General features: G+C 40.1%; 2 protein-coding genes across 2 annotated transcripts; both read right to left on the bottom strand.

The window, feature by feature from the left end:
- Window positions 1–3,223: 3,223 nt before the first annotated feature.
- Window positions 3,224–5,626, bottom strand: gadd45aa (growth arrest and DNA-damage-inducible, alpha, a). Its single transcript, XM_070918261.1, has 4 exons — window positions 5,485–5,626; window positions 4,799–4,900; window positions 4,412–4,637; window positions 3,224–4,100 (listed from the first exon to the last, which is right to left on the bottom strand). Exons 1-4 carry the CDS (start codon window positions 5,532–5,534, stop codon window positions 3,987–3,989), a joined length of 492 nt encoding a protein of 163 aa, XP_070774362.1. The 5' UTR covers window positions 5,535–5,626; the 3' UTR covers window positions 3,224–3,986.
- A 2,328-nt stretch (window positions 5,627–7,954) lies between these two features.
- On the bottom strand, window positions 7,955–12,837 carry LOC139297119 (sodium- and chloride-dependent GABA transporter 2-like). Its single transcript, XM_070919710.1, has 14 exons — window positions 12,681–12,837; window positions 12,460–12,594; window positions 12,193–12,333; window positions 11,908–11,989; window positions 11,420–11,552; window positions 11,195–11,329; window positions 10,939–11,042; window positions 10,711–10,835; window positions 10,241–10,353; window positions 9,851–9,985; window positions 9,615–9,717; window positions 9,325–9,425; window positions 8,994–9,161; window positions 7,955–8,845 (listed from the first exon to the last, which is right to left on the bottom strand). Exons 1-14 carry the CDS (start codon window positions 12,820–12,822, stop codon window positions 8,693–8,695), a joined length of 1,770 nt encoding a protein of 589 aa, XP_070775811.1. The 5' UTR covers window positions 12,823–12,837; the 3' UTR covers window positions 7,955–8,692.
- Between the last annotated feature and the right edge of the window lie 4,932 nt (window positions 12,838–17,769).

Below are 17,769 nucleotides of genomic sequence, written 5' to 3'. Positions count from 1 at the left end.
TGCATTAGTATTGTGTAGACTGAAGAACACCTTCATTGGGTGCCAAATATACAACACACAGTGAATATAAATTATAATGCATGCTTTTTAGCTGACTTTATAACCAAAAAGAACCCTGTAGAGGTATTCCTGTTATGCACGAATATGACACAGACTGCCTGGATATTCTCTGTAAGCATGAATGCCCCTGAAGGCCTGAAGCATGTCCCCCCACCGGCGCACAGCCTCTGCAGTAATCCCAGTTTGTCATTGTGCAGCAATGTGAGAATCACAGGGGGGCATATGGCCAGCGGCTGGCAGGCCGGCTCACTGACCATGTGCCTCTCTGTGAAAATCTGCCCTGGCAGTTACAGTGTCAGTGTGTAGGAATGTGCTGATGTGGGGGAGAGGAAGGGGAGGGAGGAGGGGGGGGCGAGGGTGACGGTGAGGGTGGAGGGTGTGGGCTGACAGAGCGGACTGCAGTGGCACCTCTTTTCCTCTGGTAGGTTGGTGAGCCCATTTTAACTCTGTTTGACAATCCCACAGATTCCCAATCGCACATCTAATTTATATCATCCAAACAGGACACAATTTACTCAAGTATTGTACTTATACTGTACTTGTCTTTCCCATTCATGCTACTTTATACGTCTACTTCACATTTCAGAGGCAAATATTGCACTCTTTACTTCACTACATGTATTTTAAGGCCATAGCGACCAGTTACTTAGATTTTACATTTAAAAGACATGATCAACTTATAAAACATGATGCATTACTGTCTACATGAAAGGCTCGGCTGCATACCCACTAAGGTATGCAGTAAGATTATGCTTTTGATTGGGCTGATTAGATGTATTCAGGTTAGAGTTGTGCAAAGCTATGCTGGGATTTAAGAATTTTACGTTAGTAACTTATAGTTTATGTTAGCATCAGCGATAAAATATCAACTTTTGTGGCCTTGGCCGCTCCGTGGTGTAACACTGTGAAAGGTGCTAATACTTATGTACTTTTACTTAACATTTATAGAGTATTTTTACGTTGTAGTATGGCTGCTGTTAGTTATTGTTCATATGTGTGTACAGGTTGTAGAAACAAATTTCCTCTAATGGAGGAAAATAAATCATCTATCTATCGTCTATCTTTGGTTTGCAGCTTAGTCAGAGAGATGTCTCCTTGTTGAATATCAAAATTGTTACGCACAGTATAACTTCTATTTTACGGTGGATTTCCTCTTTATTCCCCAATACTGTTATCTTAAGCTGACGTTACCTGTTCCCTTACACCAAGATTAGTGCATTGATTTCTGTATGTTCTTAATCTTTGGCACAATGAGTGAGTATAATACAATAGTAGATACATTATACCACAGGCTCATGTTGTTCAATATGTTCCCCAGGTTGCACTGTATATAACAATTCAAAGTGCACCGTGACTTATCAGATCATAAAATCCTGCTCTATTTTAGAAACACATAGATAAAGCTGCCCCTGAACTTTGGCCCACACAGCAGGCACCAATGACGGCGTGCAAACCTCAACCTTTTGTGGACTGGCTTCTCTGGAAGGCCAAAGTTGCATTATAACACTTACATCAGCCATCCACCGCTCCGATCTTAAAATAACCTTTTCCCTGTGATCACAACAATGCCACATTACATCAGTCGGCGTCACTCCCTGCAGTCACGCGCCAGACAACCTTTCACACAGTGCCAACTGAAACCACCGGAGCCTGGAAGCTTTTTGTAGGGCAGGGGAACACCTTGATTCAGGTACCAGGCATTAGCTGTTTCAACATTTTTACATCATAATGTATTCATATGTGTTTTAACTACTGTGCATCCTTAATTAGACTTCATTAGTACAGCCTGTGTGCTACATGAAGGCATGCATGTGGACCTCATACAGTATACCTAATAAACCTATGTTTAATATAGTTATGGCAGAGAAATAGACAGCAAATATATTTTGTTTGCCTTTAAGTTCACTTTAACTTTAACTTTCATTAATAGTAATGTCTGAGGCGTCTGGGTAATGTAGTGAGTAGGGAGACCAGCCTGCTCAAGTGTCACCGAGTAAGACACCGAATCTTTACCAGGTCCTGGGGTGCTGCTTTGTAGCCAGCACGTTGCTGTGACCCTCCGTCCATCCATTTTTTAGTCTTGCTTTAACTGTTCAGGGTTTTAAGTTTCGGCTTCACCTCACCTGCATGTCTTTGGAGGAAACCTGAGCCCCTAAAGAAACCCCAAATGCAAATGTACTGTGGCTAGAGTAACACAAAATGATAATGATGACAATGAAACAACTACATTAAATAACGACGGAGGGCACAGTAAAAATAAATGGTGCTATGTTGTACAACTGCTTCTATTACTGATGTCATCTGCCAGATTTTATAAAGCATGTAATTTAGCAATATTAGATACCGTCACATGATATCTCTCACATGAAAAGATGAACTGGGTTATGCAACTCAAGGACAGCCTCTGTCTTCTGTCTTCTCGTGATCATGACACTGCAGTTTTCAGAGGGGATTGCCCGCCTGACATCAACCCAGTGACATCACCGACATTCAGCTCCAGAGAGATCACCTGCGTGTGTGTGTGTGTGTGTGACACAGTTGGAAAAGGAAAGGAGCGGGGGAGTGGAGGGAGGAGCTCAGACCGGCTTGCACAACAGATTGCATGCCAATGCCTCCTTTACAAAATTTTCCAAGCAGCTCCACTCATGTGCTCTTCAGCGAGCTGCACCACATATGAGTAGTATGACAGCGATGCAAATTGCATGAAAACACCTGATGTAACCTCGCTGCCTCGATGATACACTTCTATTATGAATATTTTGTCTAATGCAACATGTTAAATACAGGTATTGTATCCATATTCCCTCTTTAACTGTGCAGCATGTGTGCAGTTGTCACATGCTCCAAGCTGTCACATGACTCTAGGAAGTCACCTGGTGAAAACGAAAACTAAACCGTCCAACAAATCACTGGGAAATCGGTGAAAAGGGGACCTGTTTGGATGAATGAACATGGTCCTGCTGACCGAGGCAGAAGCCTGTGCAGAGAGAGCGCTGAGGATTATTGTTCTCTTCAGCTCAGAGATGGCACTGAGGCCACAGAGGCCGACATGACCCCTGTGATCTGCACGTGACTCCTCTTTACAACCGCTAAAGGTCAGAATTCAGCTCGGCTTTGCTAAATTTTCCAGAAATGAAAAAAGAAAAACACGTGCAGTTCTGGCTCCAAAAAAATACTTTTTTTTTTTATTGACAGCAATACATATGTATTCAGATTTTGCAAATAGTTAAGGTAAAAAATGAAACATAAATACACTTAAATATCATTAGAAATAACTTAAATTGTAACAAATGAATTATTTTACTTGTGGCAAAAAACCAGCTGGCATAGGAAACACTAAATACACAGAATGTCTTCACTGGATGTGTAGCCCTTCCCTTTTTAAATTTTGACAATAGCAACGCCAACATTAACAATTTAAATCAAATAAGTGAAATTGCAAAAAGGTCCAGTGTTTCAACAAGTGCTTTGTTTCTGCAGAGAGAGGCCGAGGCCTTGGTCCACTCAACAGCTCCATTTTCTGGTTCCTCCCCACTTCTCTGTCTCGTCACAGAGGCTTTACCAAACATACATGATATAATCCTTCTGTACAGTGTCCGGCTTCACATTAAAAAGCACACACATGCTTTTTTGAATTTCCACCCCATGACGATACAAGTGCCTCGCCATCTCTTCTTGGCTGCCGAGGCTGACAGACGCAACTCCAAACAGTCCTGTCCAAAGTGGAAATCCATTCCCCAGCTCTTTTATTCTCTTTTAAATACACCCCATGTAGACAGCAGGGGGGGTTTTTTCCTCCGAATTTTTCTTTCCCCCCTGTCAGCAGTGCTTTGGAATTTGATCGGGTGGTAATGTGTCCATCAGGGTTCACACCACTCCTCCTGTGCAGATAAGAGTCCTTTTCACAGGTTTTTGCAGGTAAAAGTTCATCGTTCAGGCAGGTTGATGATGGGTACCCACTGGTCCATACAGCGGCTCTCTCTGCAGAATCGGTTCACTTTGCTCAAAGCAGGGTCCTTCCATGATGTAGAATGTGGGCTCTGAAAATATGAATAAAAACAGAATAATGACATTAATGCATATATATGATTTACATTGCAGTAAGTTGCAAATAGTCCCTGCGTATGTGCAAAAACAAGGCATTTCCCTCTACTGAAATTCCCAAGAAGTCGTATGAGGAAGGAGTCATAACGCATGTTTACCAAATGCACAAGAACAAGTTCTGGCAAGTTCTCCCTTGAATATGAGTTTCACTCATGCGCATGTCACAACATCTGGTATAAACTCACAACATTACAAGATTCATGCAATAGGTACAAAACATGTAGACCGACGATAAAATGATACTTACAGTGACCAGGACACAGTGTAGGTCCATAGGTTCACCCCCGCTCTGTTTCCCACTTGCTCCTCCACCCAGTATTTCTGCCAGGCGCCGGGTGTTGTTGACTCGCAGGATGTTGATGTCATTCTCGCAGCAGAAAGCCTGAATGAGGGTAAAGTGGATCTGCAGGGCCACATCTATCACATCTTCGTCATCCGTGGCCAGGATGCACAAAACCACATTATCAGGGTCTCTGAGGAGGGGAGGAAGAGAAAATGCATGCTCTTAGTCTATTTATATTTCAACAAAGCGTATGTCCTGCAGTGTATATGTGTGTTAGAGGATGTGTGAGTGCTCTCCAACTGCTGTCAGTAGGTCAGTGACTTTGTGTCAGCCACATAACCTTGTACTTACACATTGAGTGATTTGGCAGCCTCGTACACTCCGACTGTAATGCAGCCCTGTGGTAACGCAGAGGTGAGGACTTCTTCCAAAGCTTTCGCCACTGAATCCATTCTGCAACACAGAGACAAATCATTTGACGTTAACATGGTTACAACAGCACCACAAAAACTTTCCTAACGTTACGTCCTTCTTCTGGCTACCGTTAGCTGGACTGCTAGCTAACCACCCGGCGTCGTATCAAGCAGATGTGCACAAGTTGGTTTTTCGCCCCGTAAAAAGTTAACTGTTATCAATTTTGCGGTTGAAATCGTTTTGACAGCTGCGAGAAAGTGAAACGGCATATTTAAGACTGCCATGTCAATTATTTTGATAAGCTTTGTTCACCTTTAACCAGCGTCGTGTTAGCTAGTTTATGAAAAGTGGAGACCGTCTCGCGACATGGTCTCAACAGCCGAACAGTTAGCCGGTCAAATATTGTATATTAACATCTGCCACCAGCTGTGAGTTAGTTGTTAGAATAGGAATAGCTTTTGAAATGACCTTTAACGTGCATTACTCTATTTATTGCATGTAATGTTGCTGCACACAAACAATTATATGCTGGCGATAACCAGCGTAGCAGGTTGACGCCGGTAACATTACATATGCGTCGACTTTACATTAGAATAAATGTAGTCATAATCCATATTAATTACCTTTCTTGAGAATAATCCCCGCTTAGTTCCTCAAATGTCATGTTGTACATAAAATCCAAATCCACTTTTAGAGCAAAGAGTATAGTAGTGGCGAGTTATCCTGGTATCTTCTCGACTACACGCACACTTTATCTTCGGTCCACTATGCTGCAACTGAGAGATAAATCTGGCAACTTCACATTAAAACTGTCCGGGACAATGAAAGTCAGGCGAATATTTGCATAGCTGTGATCATTGGTCGTATGCTAATTTTTCGGGTGTGCTCTCAAGTGGGATTGGAGAGACACACAGCAACAGGCGTGTCTGTCTCCAACCGGGTTACTACCGTAACTGCAGCTGCCTGCTGGCCCCTAACATTTAGACTAAAATAAGTGTATCCTTGTTATGCCATGTTATAATAACTTGTGCTCAGCTGTAACGTTGATTCTACTAGTGAACATCTAAATATCCACAAACCTTGCACAAAGACACAACTAATTTGACTGCCATAATGTTTTCTGGCAATGTAAACAGCCTGACAATAAACAGGAACCTACATTTGAAATATGTCGCTCCAAGTGAATGAATCTCTGTTTACACAGAGCGTCAAATAAAGTGATGAATGAACAGCTTGTTGCAGAACTCACCCTCGCTGCCGGACAGGACGGGGCAGGTTTCAGGACAACTGCATGGCAACGGGACGCTTCTGGGGGGAACTGCCCTCTGATTGGTCCGCTGTGTAGCGTGCGAAAGCCCACCGAAACCGCGCGCGAGATCCAAAGGACTGGCGCGGGTAAGACAGGGAGCATGGATCCAAGGTAACCAAACTGCTGTAACACACCTACTGCTGGCTGGCTCTGTTCAACACTAGGTCAGTATCTTTCCTGGCTGCCTCTTTTTCCACTAAACACCCCTTTTTATGCTGTTTTAATTCAGGTTTACATTTGAATACCACTTAATCATAACAATGATGAACATGAATAATATAAGATAACATAGGATGGGGTCAACTTTACAGATGCATAGATACGTTTTAAATAACTTAAAATATGATACTATATATACACTATATACTATACTATATATATTATAATGTATATAAGCATGAAGAATCAACCATAAACAGTAACTATAAAGTGTGTTGAGACAAATACAGTCACAAATAAAGTAAGGACTCAATACAATCTTTAATACAAACACAGTTTCACAAATCAAGTTTCACTTGAGGGAATGAAATCAGGGGGAGGTTAAAGTGTCTTGTGACAAAGCCATGTTAGCAGATTAAATACACTTATTTGTCCTGTCTGTATCAAGACAGCTAGTTTCTGACAAGCATATTATGACGGACAGAGCCCTTATACAATTAACATTTAAATCAGTTTTATGCGATTTTGCATTGTGGCATCGCAGATTTATAAAGTAGTTTGAACTCTGTTTTTTCAGTAACTGGTGAACAAGTCTATATTTCTCTTCAGGTAGTTTTGTTGCAGCTCTTTTTTAGGAAATCACAAGGATTTAACAGCTCAAAGATACTCAGTTTAAAATGATATATAAAGCACTCTTTAGATCTTTTATTTAAGTAAAAGTAGCAATACCACAGTGTAAAATTCTTGTATAAGTATTAGCATCAAAATATACTTAGTACTAATTATGCAGAATAGTATATATTATTGGATTATAATTATTGATGCATTCATGTGTACATCACTTTTTCCCCTCCAGGGTCCCATTCATACCACTCTCATACAAAGAAATGTCACAGGGAAGGGAAAGGACGCCATGCTGTGGATGTTAGGGGATGTTTTGCTGCCACTTGGTGGCTGCAGTCAGAACTCACTAAGAAAAGACATGGCTGCACACTCAAACACAGTGTAACAGTAATGTATTGTACGGAGCATCAAACATGACAAAAACTCTCTGTTTGTGCACAGACTTTGTTAGTTTGCTGTTTGGGACTCATACATACATACAACCGGCCCAAGTCGACTCTTTGTAATCCTTCAAATCACTTTGCAAAACTCACTGTTACAGACGCTTAACATGACTTTAATTACATATTATCCCATTACATATAATTAACTACTTTAATATGATTTTTACTTTGTGGTTGTGTAAATTATTTATACTTTTTAAACCTGATTTAATTTATATATTTACCTCATGGTGGCAGAGGATTGTCCCATCTGTTCCAAGACCCACCAGTAGGAGGCAGCACTAGTCCACACACACTCATGAACCACAAGACCTATTTCCTCTCTCTGCCTACTTATTGCACCCTTAAAGTCTTGTTGATTATTAACTCATCATTTGCTACTTCACCACATGTAAACCCACATTCAGTCTCTGAACAACCATCAATACAAACATTGAGGTTAATGCACACATACATAGATAAATATGTATATGCAAATGTACATGAGGCTGCATATGAGCAACAAATAATCGTGTACTGTACAGGGACTAGACAAAATAACAAGAACAGGGGACAGTGTAATGATTCAAGGATTCAAGTAATTTATTGTCATATGCGTTAAAGCGCCACCACCAGTACATTTCCATACAATATACAATACAATTAATACAGTGGATAATACTTATCATCACAACTCCAACTACAGTAAACACAAAACATCGATGTGACAAATGTTTGATGTAGTTAAGACACCTCCTGACATTTATACCAGAAAGGACAGTTTATTTATATTCCAAGACAAAGTCAACATGGCTATGACTGAGGCCACGGACATCGGTGGGGAACTCCCATGAAAAATATGTGGGCCTTTACAAAAATATACAGATGCCAATAAGTGCGTGTGAATGTGCTGAAAAATGCTTTCACTTTCACTTTCATTTTTTATAAAATAGACCATGGTGATTGTGTATGCATCTCTACCAATATCAGATGTTACCTAGACATTTAAAAATCTACATTTGATAAATGAAAACCTTTATGTGTAGATATTTTGTGAAAGTAAGTAAGTATTCTTATTGCAAAAATGACGAACATACACACCTCCCATGAATCACTGGAGATTTTAGCAATTTACTCAAAATGTCATAAGTGCACTTATATTCATACACGGCTCTCTGTAGATTTAGGGGATCCTTTCTCCAGTTACAGTCATGCAACACAAACAAAAGACATATGTACAAAATATAAAGATATAACACCAATTGTATGTAGTTGTTGGCTTCTGCCACGCTGCCTCACATGGTCTCGTCTGTGTCGTCACATCTCAGTGTTTTCATTCGGGCACTGCTCCGTCAAAGCTGGACCGTCATTCACTTTCAAAGCACACAACTCTGCGTGTGCTTCATGACTGTGAGTCTTGTTTGGTGATGCACTGATCTGGTTTGTTGGAGAACACAACACTCTCAGCCTCTGTGAGGAGGGGAGGGAAACAGAAATTGTGATTTATTCATCAGACTCATATTTTCTTAGGCATTAATACAGCGTGCACACTGTGACGATTCTATGTGACTATTCTATATCAGGAATGAGGAAGACTAAACGTTTGCGAAGACATTACCTGTCTCAGAGTGCCGGGTGTTACAGCCACAATGTAAAGCACCCACAGAGGAATGAAGAGAGTTGAGGAGATAGCAAAGAATATCCCAAGCGCATAACCCCACCAGGGGTACTGGTAGGTGTTGTACTTGAGTGGTGTAAACTTGATCAGAGAGAGGAGCAGTATGGACTGTGAAGAGGCATAATATGCAACCAATGTTATCTACAGTATATCTGTATGTTAAGTGTTATTCCCACAAAAATATTATGTTAAAAACATCTTTTGAATTAAAAAACATTTAACATCTCCTCACGTATTATCTGGAATATGGAATTTCAAATAGTTTACTCACTGTGCAGACGGCCGGTGTGATGAATTTCCAGCAATATTTCATATAAGGTGGAGGACGGTAGCCAATCATGTCCTTAATGTTGTCATAGTAACGATCAGCACCTTGGACACAGACATTTGTTTTAGGTCATGTCTTTCCTGTCTTCTTAGAGGTGCCACACTGGGTATTAATATCATGAATAACTATATATATATATATCTAATTCAATACAGTACAAAGCCGTGCAACAAATACTAACTTTGTGTCAACCTTTGATGGGATTCTTGATTTTAAAGAATTTATGTCCTTACCATACACCCATCCTATACAGACAGACTCAACAATGGCAAAAAACATTAGGGGCATTCCGTTGGAGGCATAATAGTCAAATAGCAGAAATACATAAAGTCCACCCTACAGAGAGAGGAAACAAATATTAATTGAAAGATGTACAAAAAGCATCGTCTGTACAATGAGAAAAATCACTGTGTTAGTTTACTGGCCTAATTATACACACTAATAATACAGTAATACACAAATGCCTCACCTTAGTGACCATCAGAAGGCCAACAAGGAAACATCCAACACAGATGGCAAGCAGAAGGACTTTACGTCTATGTCCAGTGTGGAAGAATGGAAACATATCTGATATGGATGTGACCAGGCTCTCCAGATACACAAACTATAACACAGATAATTTTCTCTCATGATGGTGTCATGTTCAAATCGCAGCTTAATTACATTTTCAGAAAACGTTGTTCTATAGTAGTTGTATAAGTAGTATAAGTAATATACTCATCAGAGTTATTGTATCAAACATACATTAGTAAATGGATAATAAAATGAAATATAATATACAGAACACATAATATATATTTACTCTGCCCCTAGATTGTAAGTCCCATCTATTAAAGATAATTTTGGAGCTAAATCTGACCTGACTGTCAACTCCAAGCAAGATGATCATGATGAAGAAGAATGAAGCCCACAGCTGGGGAATAGGCATCAAGGCTATGGCGCTAGGATAGGCAATGAACGCCAGACCTGGACCTGCAATTTCACAGGGCAGTAAAATCCTCAGGTTTAATATTTGGACAATAGAGGTTGTAGGCTGTGCTGCTTCTTATAGGATCGGCTCTTATGTCGCAGCTGATTCACCTATGTGCAGGTGTTTGCACTGAATTTAAAACCACTGCATGTTCTTTAGCATATTTAAGTTGTTTGGTATGATAGGTTTGTTATATTGTTGCGTGGCAAGCTTCAACCTTTATCATTTTGCCACATCCTGTCTTTGTCTTATACCATCTCACCTCAAAATTCTGAAGAAATAATAATATGCCTTAAATAATAAAATCCATAATTTAAAGTGACAAATTCAGTCCAAAAGATTAATAAAAAATCCAATACCTGACTCAGCCACTACAGAAATATCCACACTCAGCTTGTTTGCCATGAAGCCAAGTACAGAGAAGACTGCAAAGCCGGCCACGAAGCTGGTTAAACTGTTCAACAGACATAGGAAGAAAGTGTCTCTGCGAACACAAGGATGGCCACTGTATTAAAAGCCATGCGGAAAACACAAGATACATATGCATGTATATGGCAAATAAAGAATAGAGAAAATGTTGTCCATACTTGTAGCAGTTGTTGTTATATGTGTTGTAGCTTCCTAAAACTTGTAAACATCCTGCACAAAGGGAATATGAGGCTAAAATCTGACTGCCAGCATCCATCCACACCTAAAATATCCACAAAATAATTGTTAATAGCCGATATATTTTATTTCCGTTTTGCTGTTCATTTTGTGCTCTTTTTGTTTAGTTCATCTATATTGTTTTCCCGTTTATTCTGAAGAATGTATTTGCTGTATATGCTGACAATACAGTTGTACCTGAGTATCAGTGAGCCGTGCTGGGTCGGGGTAGAGGTAAAATATAATACCATCTAAAGCTCCAGGCAAAGTGAGTCCTCGGACCAGCAGCACAGTCATCATCACGTAGGGGAAAGTGGCAGTGAAATACACCACCTGGCAACAAGAAGGAAAGTAGGTTTGCCTTGAAATACTTGAAACAGTGTATGCATAAGAACAAATTACAGTGCAGGCTGCCTGACCAACCTTTCCTGAACACTTGATTCCCTTGAAGACACAGAAGTAACAGATGATCCAGCTCAGCAGAAGACACCCTGCCAGGTCCCAGCGGATACTACCCACCTCCTCAATTCCTCTAGACAAACCCAAGATTCTTCTCCTGAACACAGGATGGTAAGATTAGGAATGTTCTATGATGATTAACTTGCTAACATGGTGCATTATCAAGTTAACACAGCATGTTTACAGTTGCCTATTTGCTGGTGCTCTCTGGGAAACAGAGTGTTTCGCAATCCATCAAATGATTATTTACAAAAGAGGGCGTTAGGTGTTGGGCGGACAGACAGGCTGAAAGGTGCATGGATGAACCCAAACATTGCCATCTCTCGAGCCACGCAGCTAGTTTGGCTTAAAACATTGCCATTAAACATAGTGTGGTGTTTTGCAAAACATTGCACATGCATTTTCTTTGGTCAATGTGTTGATTTGTTTGTAGACTACTTGTCATAACTTACTGCCAAAATTCTTTGACTGAAGATGTTGCATTACCAACATGGCCAGCTGAGGTATAATTCTGCCCATATTCGAAACAGTCATCTTAAAAAGAGAAAAACACAACAGAAAAATCATTTGCATTTAAATGTCTGTATTGCTCGACGCAGCCTACTATATTCATATTTGGAAAAAAATCTCAAATGTATCCATTATAGAAGTAATTGAAAACACAGGTTGTACCATTACTTTATGTAGACTGTCTATGTTCTGTGGGAAGAAAACTACTGCAGATTGTTTGTGTGTACCTGTGTTCCAGGTGTTGTTACAGTTGCCCCATGGGAGTTCAACGTTGAAGGAAGAGAAGAGGTATAGGAAGGCCCAAGCCAGGATGACAATGTAATGAACTAAAGAGTAAAAAACAGCCACTTGGGTGCCATAGCCCAAACCTAATGGTAAAAATATATTTTGAGTTAGATTTCCCATGAAACTGCATGGGTTTACAAATATTGCATGAATAAATGCATTTGAGTTGTAATGTTACACATCTGAAAAATAACTTTCAATATAACAACCTTTAGCAAGAAGACATATATTCTTCCAACATGTGATTCCACCCTCACGACTGAACTGCCCCAAAGACGTCTCCGCAAAGAAGAGAGGGATCCCACAGGTAAACAAGAACATAATATACGGGACCAGGAAAACCCCTATTGAGAAATATTTCATACAACACGTCATTAATAGATCAGCCAGTATAGTTTTCCTGTGAATACTATCTCCATCACGCACTTACCTCCACCATTTTTGAAGCACAGATAGGGAAATCTCCAAACATTGCTCAGTCCAATGATTTGTCCAGCAACTGCTAAAATGAACTCTCGTTTGTTGGCCCACTGCCCTCTCTTCTGATGCTGCGGACTGCGGTCATTGCTCATTATGATTGTTACGAACAAAAACCAAATTGCAGATATGGTTGGATACTGGTCAAGGCAAGTGCGTGAAGATCATCTCATGTTGTGCAGGAAAGTGAATATTAAGTGTCATGCCAGACATAGGCGGGACATGTGGAGATGGAAGATTACATCAAGTCAGCCTCTTCCTGTGAACTGTAAACAACTGTGAACACAATTTACACTTGCTGAGAAATATAACTGAATTGAGATGACTGTGACAGCCATTTTAGATGAGCCTTTTAAAACAAACACCCCAAAACTTTCCAGATTAAACAGTTAAGACACTGTTGAAGAAGCAAAAAATGTCAGCTACATGCTATGCATATCCTGTTTAGGGTGCAGCCGGATGAGTGGTACTTAAGCCACAGGAAATACAGGCTTGGAATACAGTGAATATGTGTGTTTATCTGTGTTGTTTATCTAACTAGCAGATATGGTGTCCTCAAAAGGTCACCACGTTCACAAAGACTCAATTTAATTTCTTGAGTTGATATAATCTAAATTGTTTGAGTTGACTCAATTTAATATTTCAATTTTGAGTTGAAATAATTTGATTTCTTTGAGTTGGTCAAATTTATTTTTTTTGAGAGTGTATATCTATATGTATAAATACATGAAGGTGTAAACTATTTGGCTTCTTTGTTACTTCCATTCCCACGGCTTCAGCTCTATTTAACAGTTGTGTATGTTTTTAACAGGGCATATTGCTCTTGCTGAGATACAACAACACCTACCAGTACCCATGGTGGGGCCATGCCCTCGGACTATTTCTTGCTTTCTCTTCAGTCCTCATGGCGTCACTGTGGTTTCTCTACAGTCTGGCTGTAACTTCAGGAACATCGAGACAGGTACTCTGAATATCACACATATGCAGGAAAGAGAAGGTCTGTATAGAAATCTGTGTTTTATTTAACTTTTAGCAAATAAATGGATAAATAAAAAAAGTAATTAAAGTCAGTAACGTATTAACTTCATGTTCACTGTGGGTGTGAGTGTACTGATTTGTCACTGAGATAAAAAAGGGAGACAACTGACATAATCAAATAGTAACAAATAATAATAATAATAATAATCAAATACTCTTTTAACAGAGGAAAATCAGTTGAGGAGTACTTCGTTTAACAGATAGTGCTCAAGACAATGTGGAGCCGTTTGTGAACATTTGATCTTTTTTATTTAACATTATGAACAATCAGGTCTGCAGCCTGTACTGAGCTTGGCACAGTTCTCTGATCTGTCCAGCAGAGGGAGATAGATGTTAGATATTAGATCACCAAGGCAACTGTCCCGTCCAGTCAGTAGCTGTAAGGGGACACGTCTTATTATGTGCATTATTATCGAGTGTGTTTATTAGTATTTTGATGGAAGGTGCATGCTGACTAGACATGCTGCTGGATTCATTGACTGTAGTTCTCAGACTTTTTCTGGCACACGGAGCAATATTTAGATATGTTAGAGGGTTAAAACAAAGGCCATGTTACTGTAAACAGTGGAAAGATATACAGTGTCTTAGTGTTTACATAGTGCTTACTGAAAAATGCCAAAAGCCCTGGAACGTCTCACTTTGCTTATATTTTGATTTAATTCCTCTCGAAGGATCTACTTTGTGAACACGCACCTGTAGCACACAAATACACAGAGAGACACCCAGAGTGACACGCATCACCTCTAGATACAGACATTAACAGACTATTGGAGCTTTGCCTTCACTGTGCCAGAGGGACAAAAGAAACGGCATTTAAAAAACAAATTCTAGGGCTTTTCAGTACTTTTAAGCACCACAGCATGCATGAAACAATAATGATATCATGTCGTCAGTAACAGCTGCCAGGAGGCTCCTGCTTCAGCCAGTGTTGCTATGTACAGATTCAAATACCTGCATCTACCGCATATGGCCAACATCTGGCATTGATCAACTTAGTAATGCTATTTGAGAATAAGAGGTAATGGGTTAATACTACTACTACTACTAATAATAATAATAGAGTAACAACTGATGTATTTCACCTAAATTTAGCTTCCATTAATCAAATTATTCATGATGAAGGGAAAACATTTTGGTAATATACAGCGTCATCCTGTATCATTAATCTGAAATGTGAATTTCTCATTTAGGCATAAAAAAAGAATTGCATTGACTTTTGTCTTTTTCAGTCACTGACACTATCAATGAATCTGTGGCATTTAATACACAAAGTTGATATTATTGTATTTGTTAAAAATATTTGAAGCAGTACACACTGTTTATTTTCTTTGTCCATTTGTTGACCTTGATGTCATATTTCAAATATCACTACGCACCTACAGTACTGATGTCTCCCAAAATGCCACCATGACTTTGAGGAACGAAAAATCTGAATCATATTTTGTCAAGATCCACCTGATAAACATAAAACTGAACTCGACAGGGGGAAAAGAAAATGCAAACAGATGCTCATGTATCTGATGGGCCTACAATTTATCAGGGGACATTTTCCAATAATGTACTTTTCTTTGTAAATGTAACACGGACCCACCGCTGGGAGAAAAATGGGACAAGGTGTGCAAGCTGAAAGCCTTAAGACTGTGTGACAACCGTGATAAATGCAGCAGGCACTGACACGGCTATGGAGAAAGACAAAAGATACCTTTGTCTTGTCACAATAATCCTAATCTGTTTGAAGATGGGGCCACATTAGAGAGAACGGGAGAGAAAGGAAGGAAAAAAAAGCCCCACACATACAGGAATGGAAGCAGATTCCTGGTCAGCAGTGATAAATGTTGCTACATCAGAAACGAGGCTCAGTATGATGTTTCTCTCTAATGGCCTGATTGCTCAATTAATTCTGCGGCCCGTTCTTTGCCGGCCCCCTTTAATGTGGAAACGGCTATATTTTCTCCCAGATTAGTATAGATACAGGCTGACAGTCTGCGCTGCTCAAGGTATTTGGGAGGTATAATTCATTCATAATGCCACAATGCGCCCCATCTATCATCTCAGGTTTTTCATCCGCTAACTTGCCGCTTGCTCCCTCCTCTCATTCCAAGCTCCTGGCTCTTTTGGGGCGGGTGGGGGGTGGTGGTGGTGATGGTGGTGATGGAGAGGGCTAAACTCAACCCTGAATGGTGTGTGTGTGTGTGAGTGTGTGTTTGTATATGTGTGCATGCATATATGCGAGGTTGAGATGTGGGAAGTGTTAAGATATGAAATGTGTGTGTGTGTGTTTGGGACGGCGGGGCACGCAAGGTTGTGAGGTCGGCAGCTTCTCTCCTCCTGATGAATTAGCTGGCATATGCAAGCGATGAATTACCAGGCAACGAGAGTCAATTATCCAAAGGGAAAAAAAAAAAAAAACGAAACATGGACCCTGTGCCTGTGGCCCCAGGGTCCCTTTTCCAATTCAGAGAGTGATTTTCCCAAAATATAGGGAAGAGAAGAGAAGCAGCCTTGAAGGAGCGAGGGTGGGATGATGAGGAGTTGGGAAAAAAGAGAGAATGAATGAAACCACAGTATATGTGTGCCCCCCCCCCCATCGTTCTCTCTCTCCGATCAAATCCAGAAGGCAAAGCGCAGTGTGAAAATGCAAAAGGCTATTATCAGGCCTTCAGAGTGCACAAACGCCACTTATGATGGATGAGTGTGGGATTTAGAAAGGCCTCCTGTCAAACACCGGCCGTTTCCCCTCCTTTACTGGCCCTCTCTTTTTCCTCACTTGTCTCTTGTATCAAAACCATATCAGGCCCCTGGTCGAAATAGGCCTAAGTGGAAGACATTTGTAATATATTGAAGTGGGGGCACACATACACTCACAGTGTCCCCTGCTGTTTTTTGCCATTTAATTTCTAACCTCTTTTTGAGGGGAGAGGGAAAGATGGAGTGTTTGTGGTTTATAACATTTCTGAGAACAAGAGGAAAGGTGTAGTGGTCACATTATACGCTGAGTGACACTGGGTCAGAGTCACACTCGGAGAATGAGATCATTAGCAGGAATCTCAGCGTGTTGTCAATGTTTGTGAATGTGTTTTAATGATGGAATTCAACATACAGCACCACTGAGGAAAGTTGTTACTTAGGAAGTCCTGTTTTATGGAACAAAAGCAAAGTGCAGCATCGAGGAAAAAGAAATCAAGAGATTTCATAGAACTGCTTTATTTCTTTTTACGCAGAAGAAGACAATAACTCTTGGAATCTGCTGTATTATATCCACTGACGTCAGTCCAAATCACTGGATGAACCTGGCCACGCGTGTTTATCTTTCAAACAGTTGCTTTTGATAGACCAATTTAATCTCAATGGTTGGACTCGCAGTGTAACCAAACTGCTTTAACACCCTGAGAGAAAAGAGGATAATATAAGCTCATAGTGGGCAAGCACAGCCAGACGTCATTAACAATTTTAAATCCCAAACTTTATGACTGCCAAAAGAAAACACAATACCATTAACAAAAGATTCTTAAGTTATAAGACTGAGTGCAGATGTACAGTGAATAAAGTGCCAGGAGAGAGTTCCATGCGAGATGGAAAAGTGGGATATAAGAATAAAACAAAAGACAATTTTAATGTAAGGTTTAGCTGGCACCAAAAATAGCCTCCACAGTATTATGAGAGTAACACTTTAAATGAACCCCTGACACTCGTCGAGAAAATCAACACTCAACACTGCGGCACAGCGAGCAGATATAGAGAAAAATGTAGCAGTCAGCTCATTTGAAAAACAACAACAAAATCCATAATTTGGTAAAACAAAATCTTTATATTTGAGGAAAAAAAATGAGGAAAATAAACACAAATTTGATTATAATTGGTGTGAGGCTGATCTAGAGTCTATCTATTTTCACAATCACCATTAAACTATCAGATAACAACACCAATCTGAGTCAGTGATAACACCTAAACACCACACTGTGATTGAGAGTACATGAAAACTAGTTAGCAAGTGAGGCTGATGT

Source organism: Enoplosus armatus, chromosome 14 (assembly GCF_043641665.1).
Source record: "Enoplosus armatus isolate fEnoArm2 chromosome 14, fEnoArm2.hap1, whole genome shotgun sequence".
Lineage (NCBI taxonomy): Eukaryota > Metazoa > Chordata > Actinopteri > Centrarchiformes > Enoplosidae > Enoplosus > Enoplosus armatus.
Note: the sequence above shows the minus strand (reverse complement) of the source record. Positions and strands in the feature narration are given on the sequence as shown.

Excerpts from the sequence above, each read along its gene's own strand:
- LOC139297119 (XM_070919710.1), bottom strand. The coding sequence starts at position 12,822 with ATGAGCAATGACCGCAGTCCGCAGCATCAGAAGAGAGGGCAGTGGGCC. Across the intron at positions 12,595-12,680 it reads GTGCTTCAAAAATGGTGGAG|GGGTTTTCCTGGTCCCGTAT; the intron begins GTAAGTGCGTGA and ends ATTTCTCAATAG. Across the intron at positions 11,330-11,419 it reads GAATCAAGTGTTCAGGAAAG|GTGGTGTATTTCACTGCCAC; the intron begins GTTGGTCAGGCA and ends TCTTGTTGCCAG.
- gadd45aa (XM_070918261.1), bottom strand. The coding sequence starts at position 5,534 with ATGTACAACATGACATTTGAGGAACTAAGCGGGGATTATTCTCAAGAA. Across the intron at positions 4,901-5,484 it reads GGGGATTATTCTCAAGAAAG|AATGGATTCAGTGGCGAAAG; the intron begins GTAATTAATATG and ends TCTGTGTTGCAG. Across the intron at positions 4,638-4,798 it reads GCTGCCAAATCACTCAATGT|AGACCCTGATAATGTGGTTT; the intron begins GTAAGTACAAGG and ends TCCCCTCCTCAG.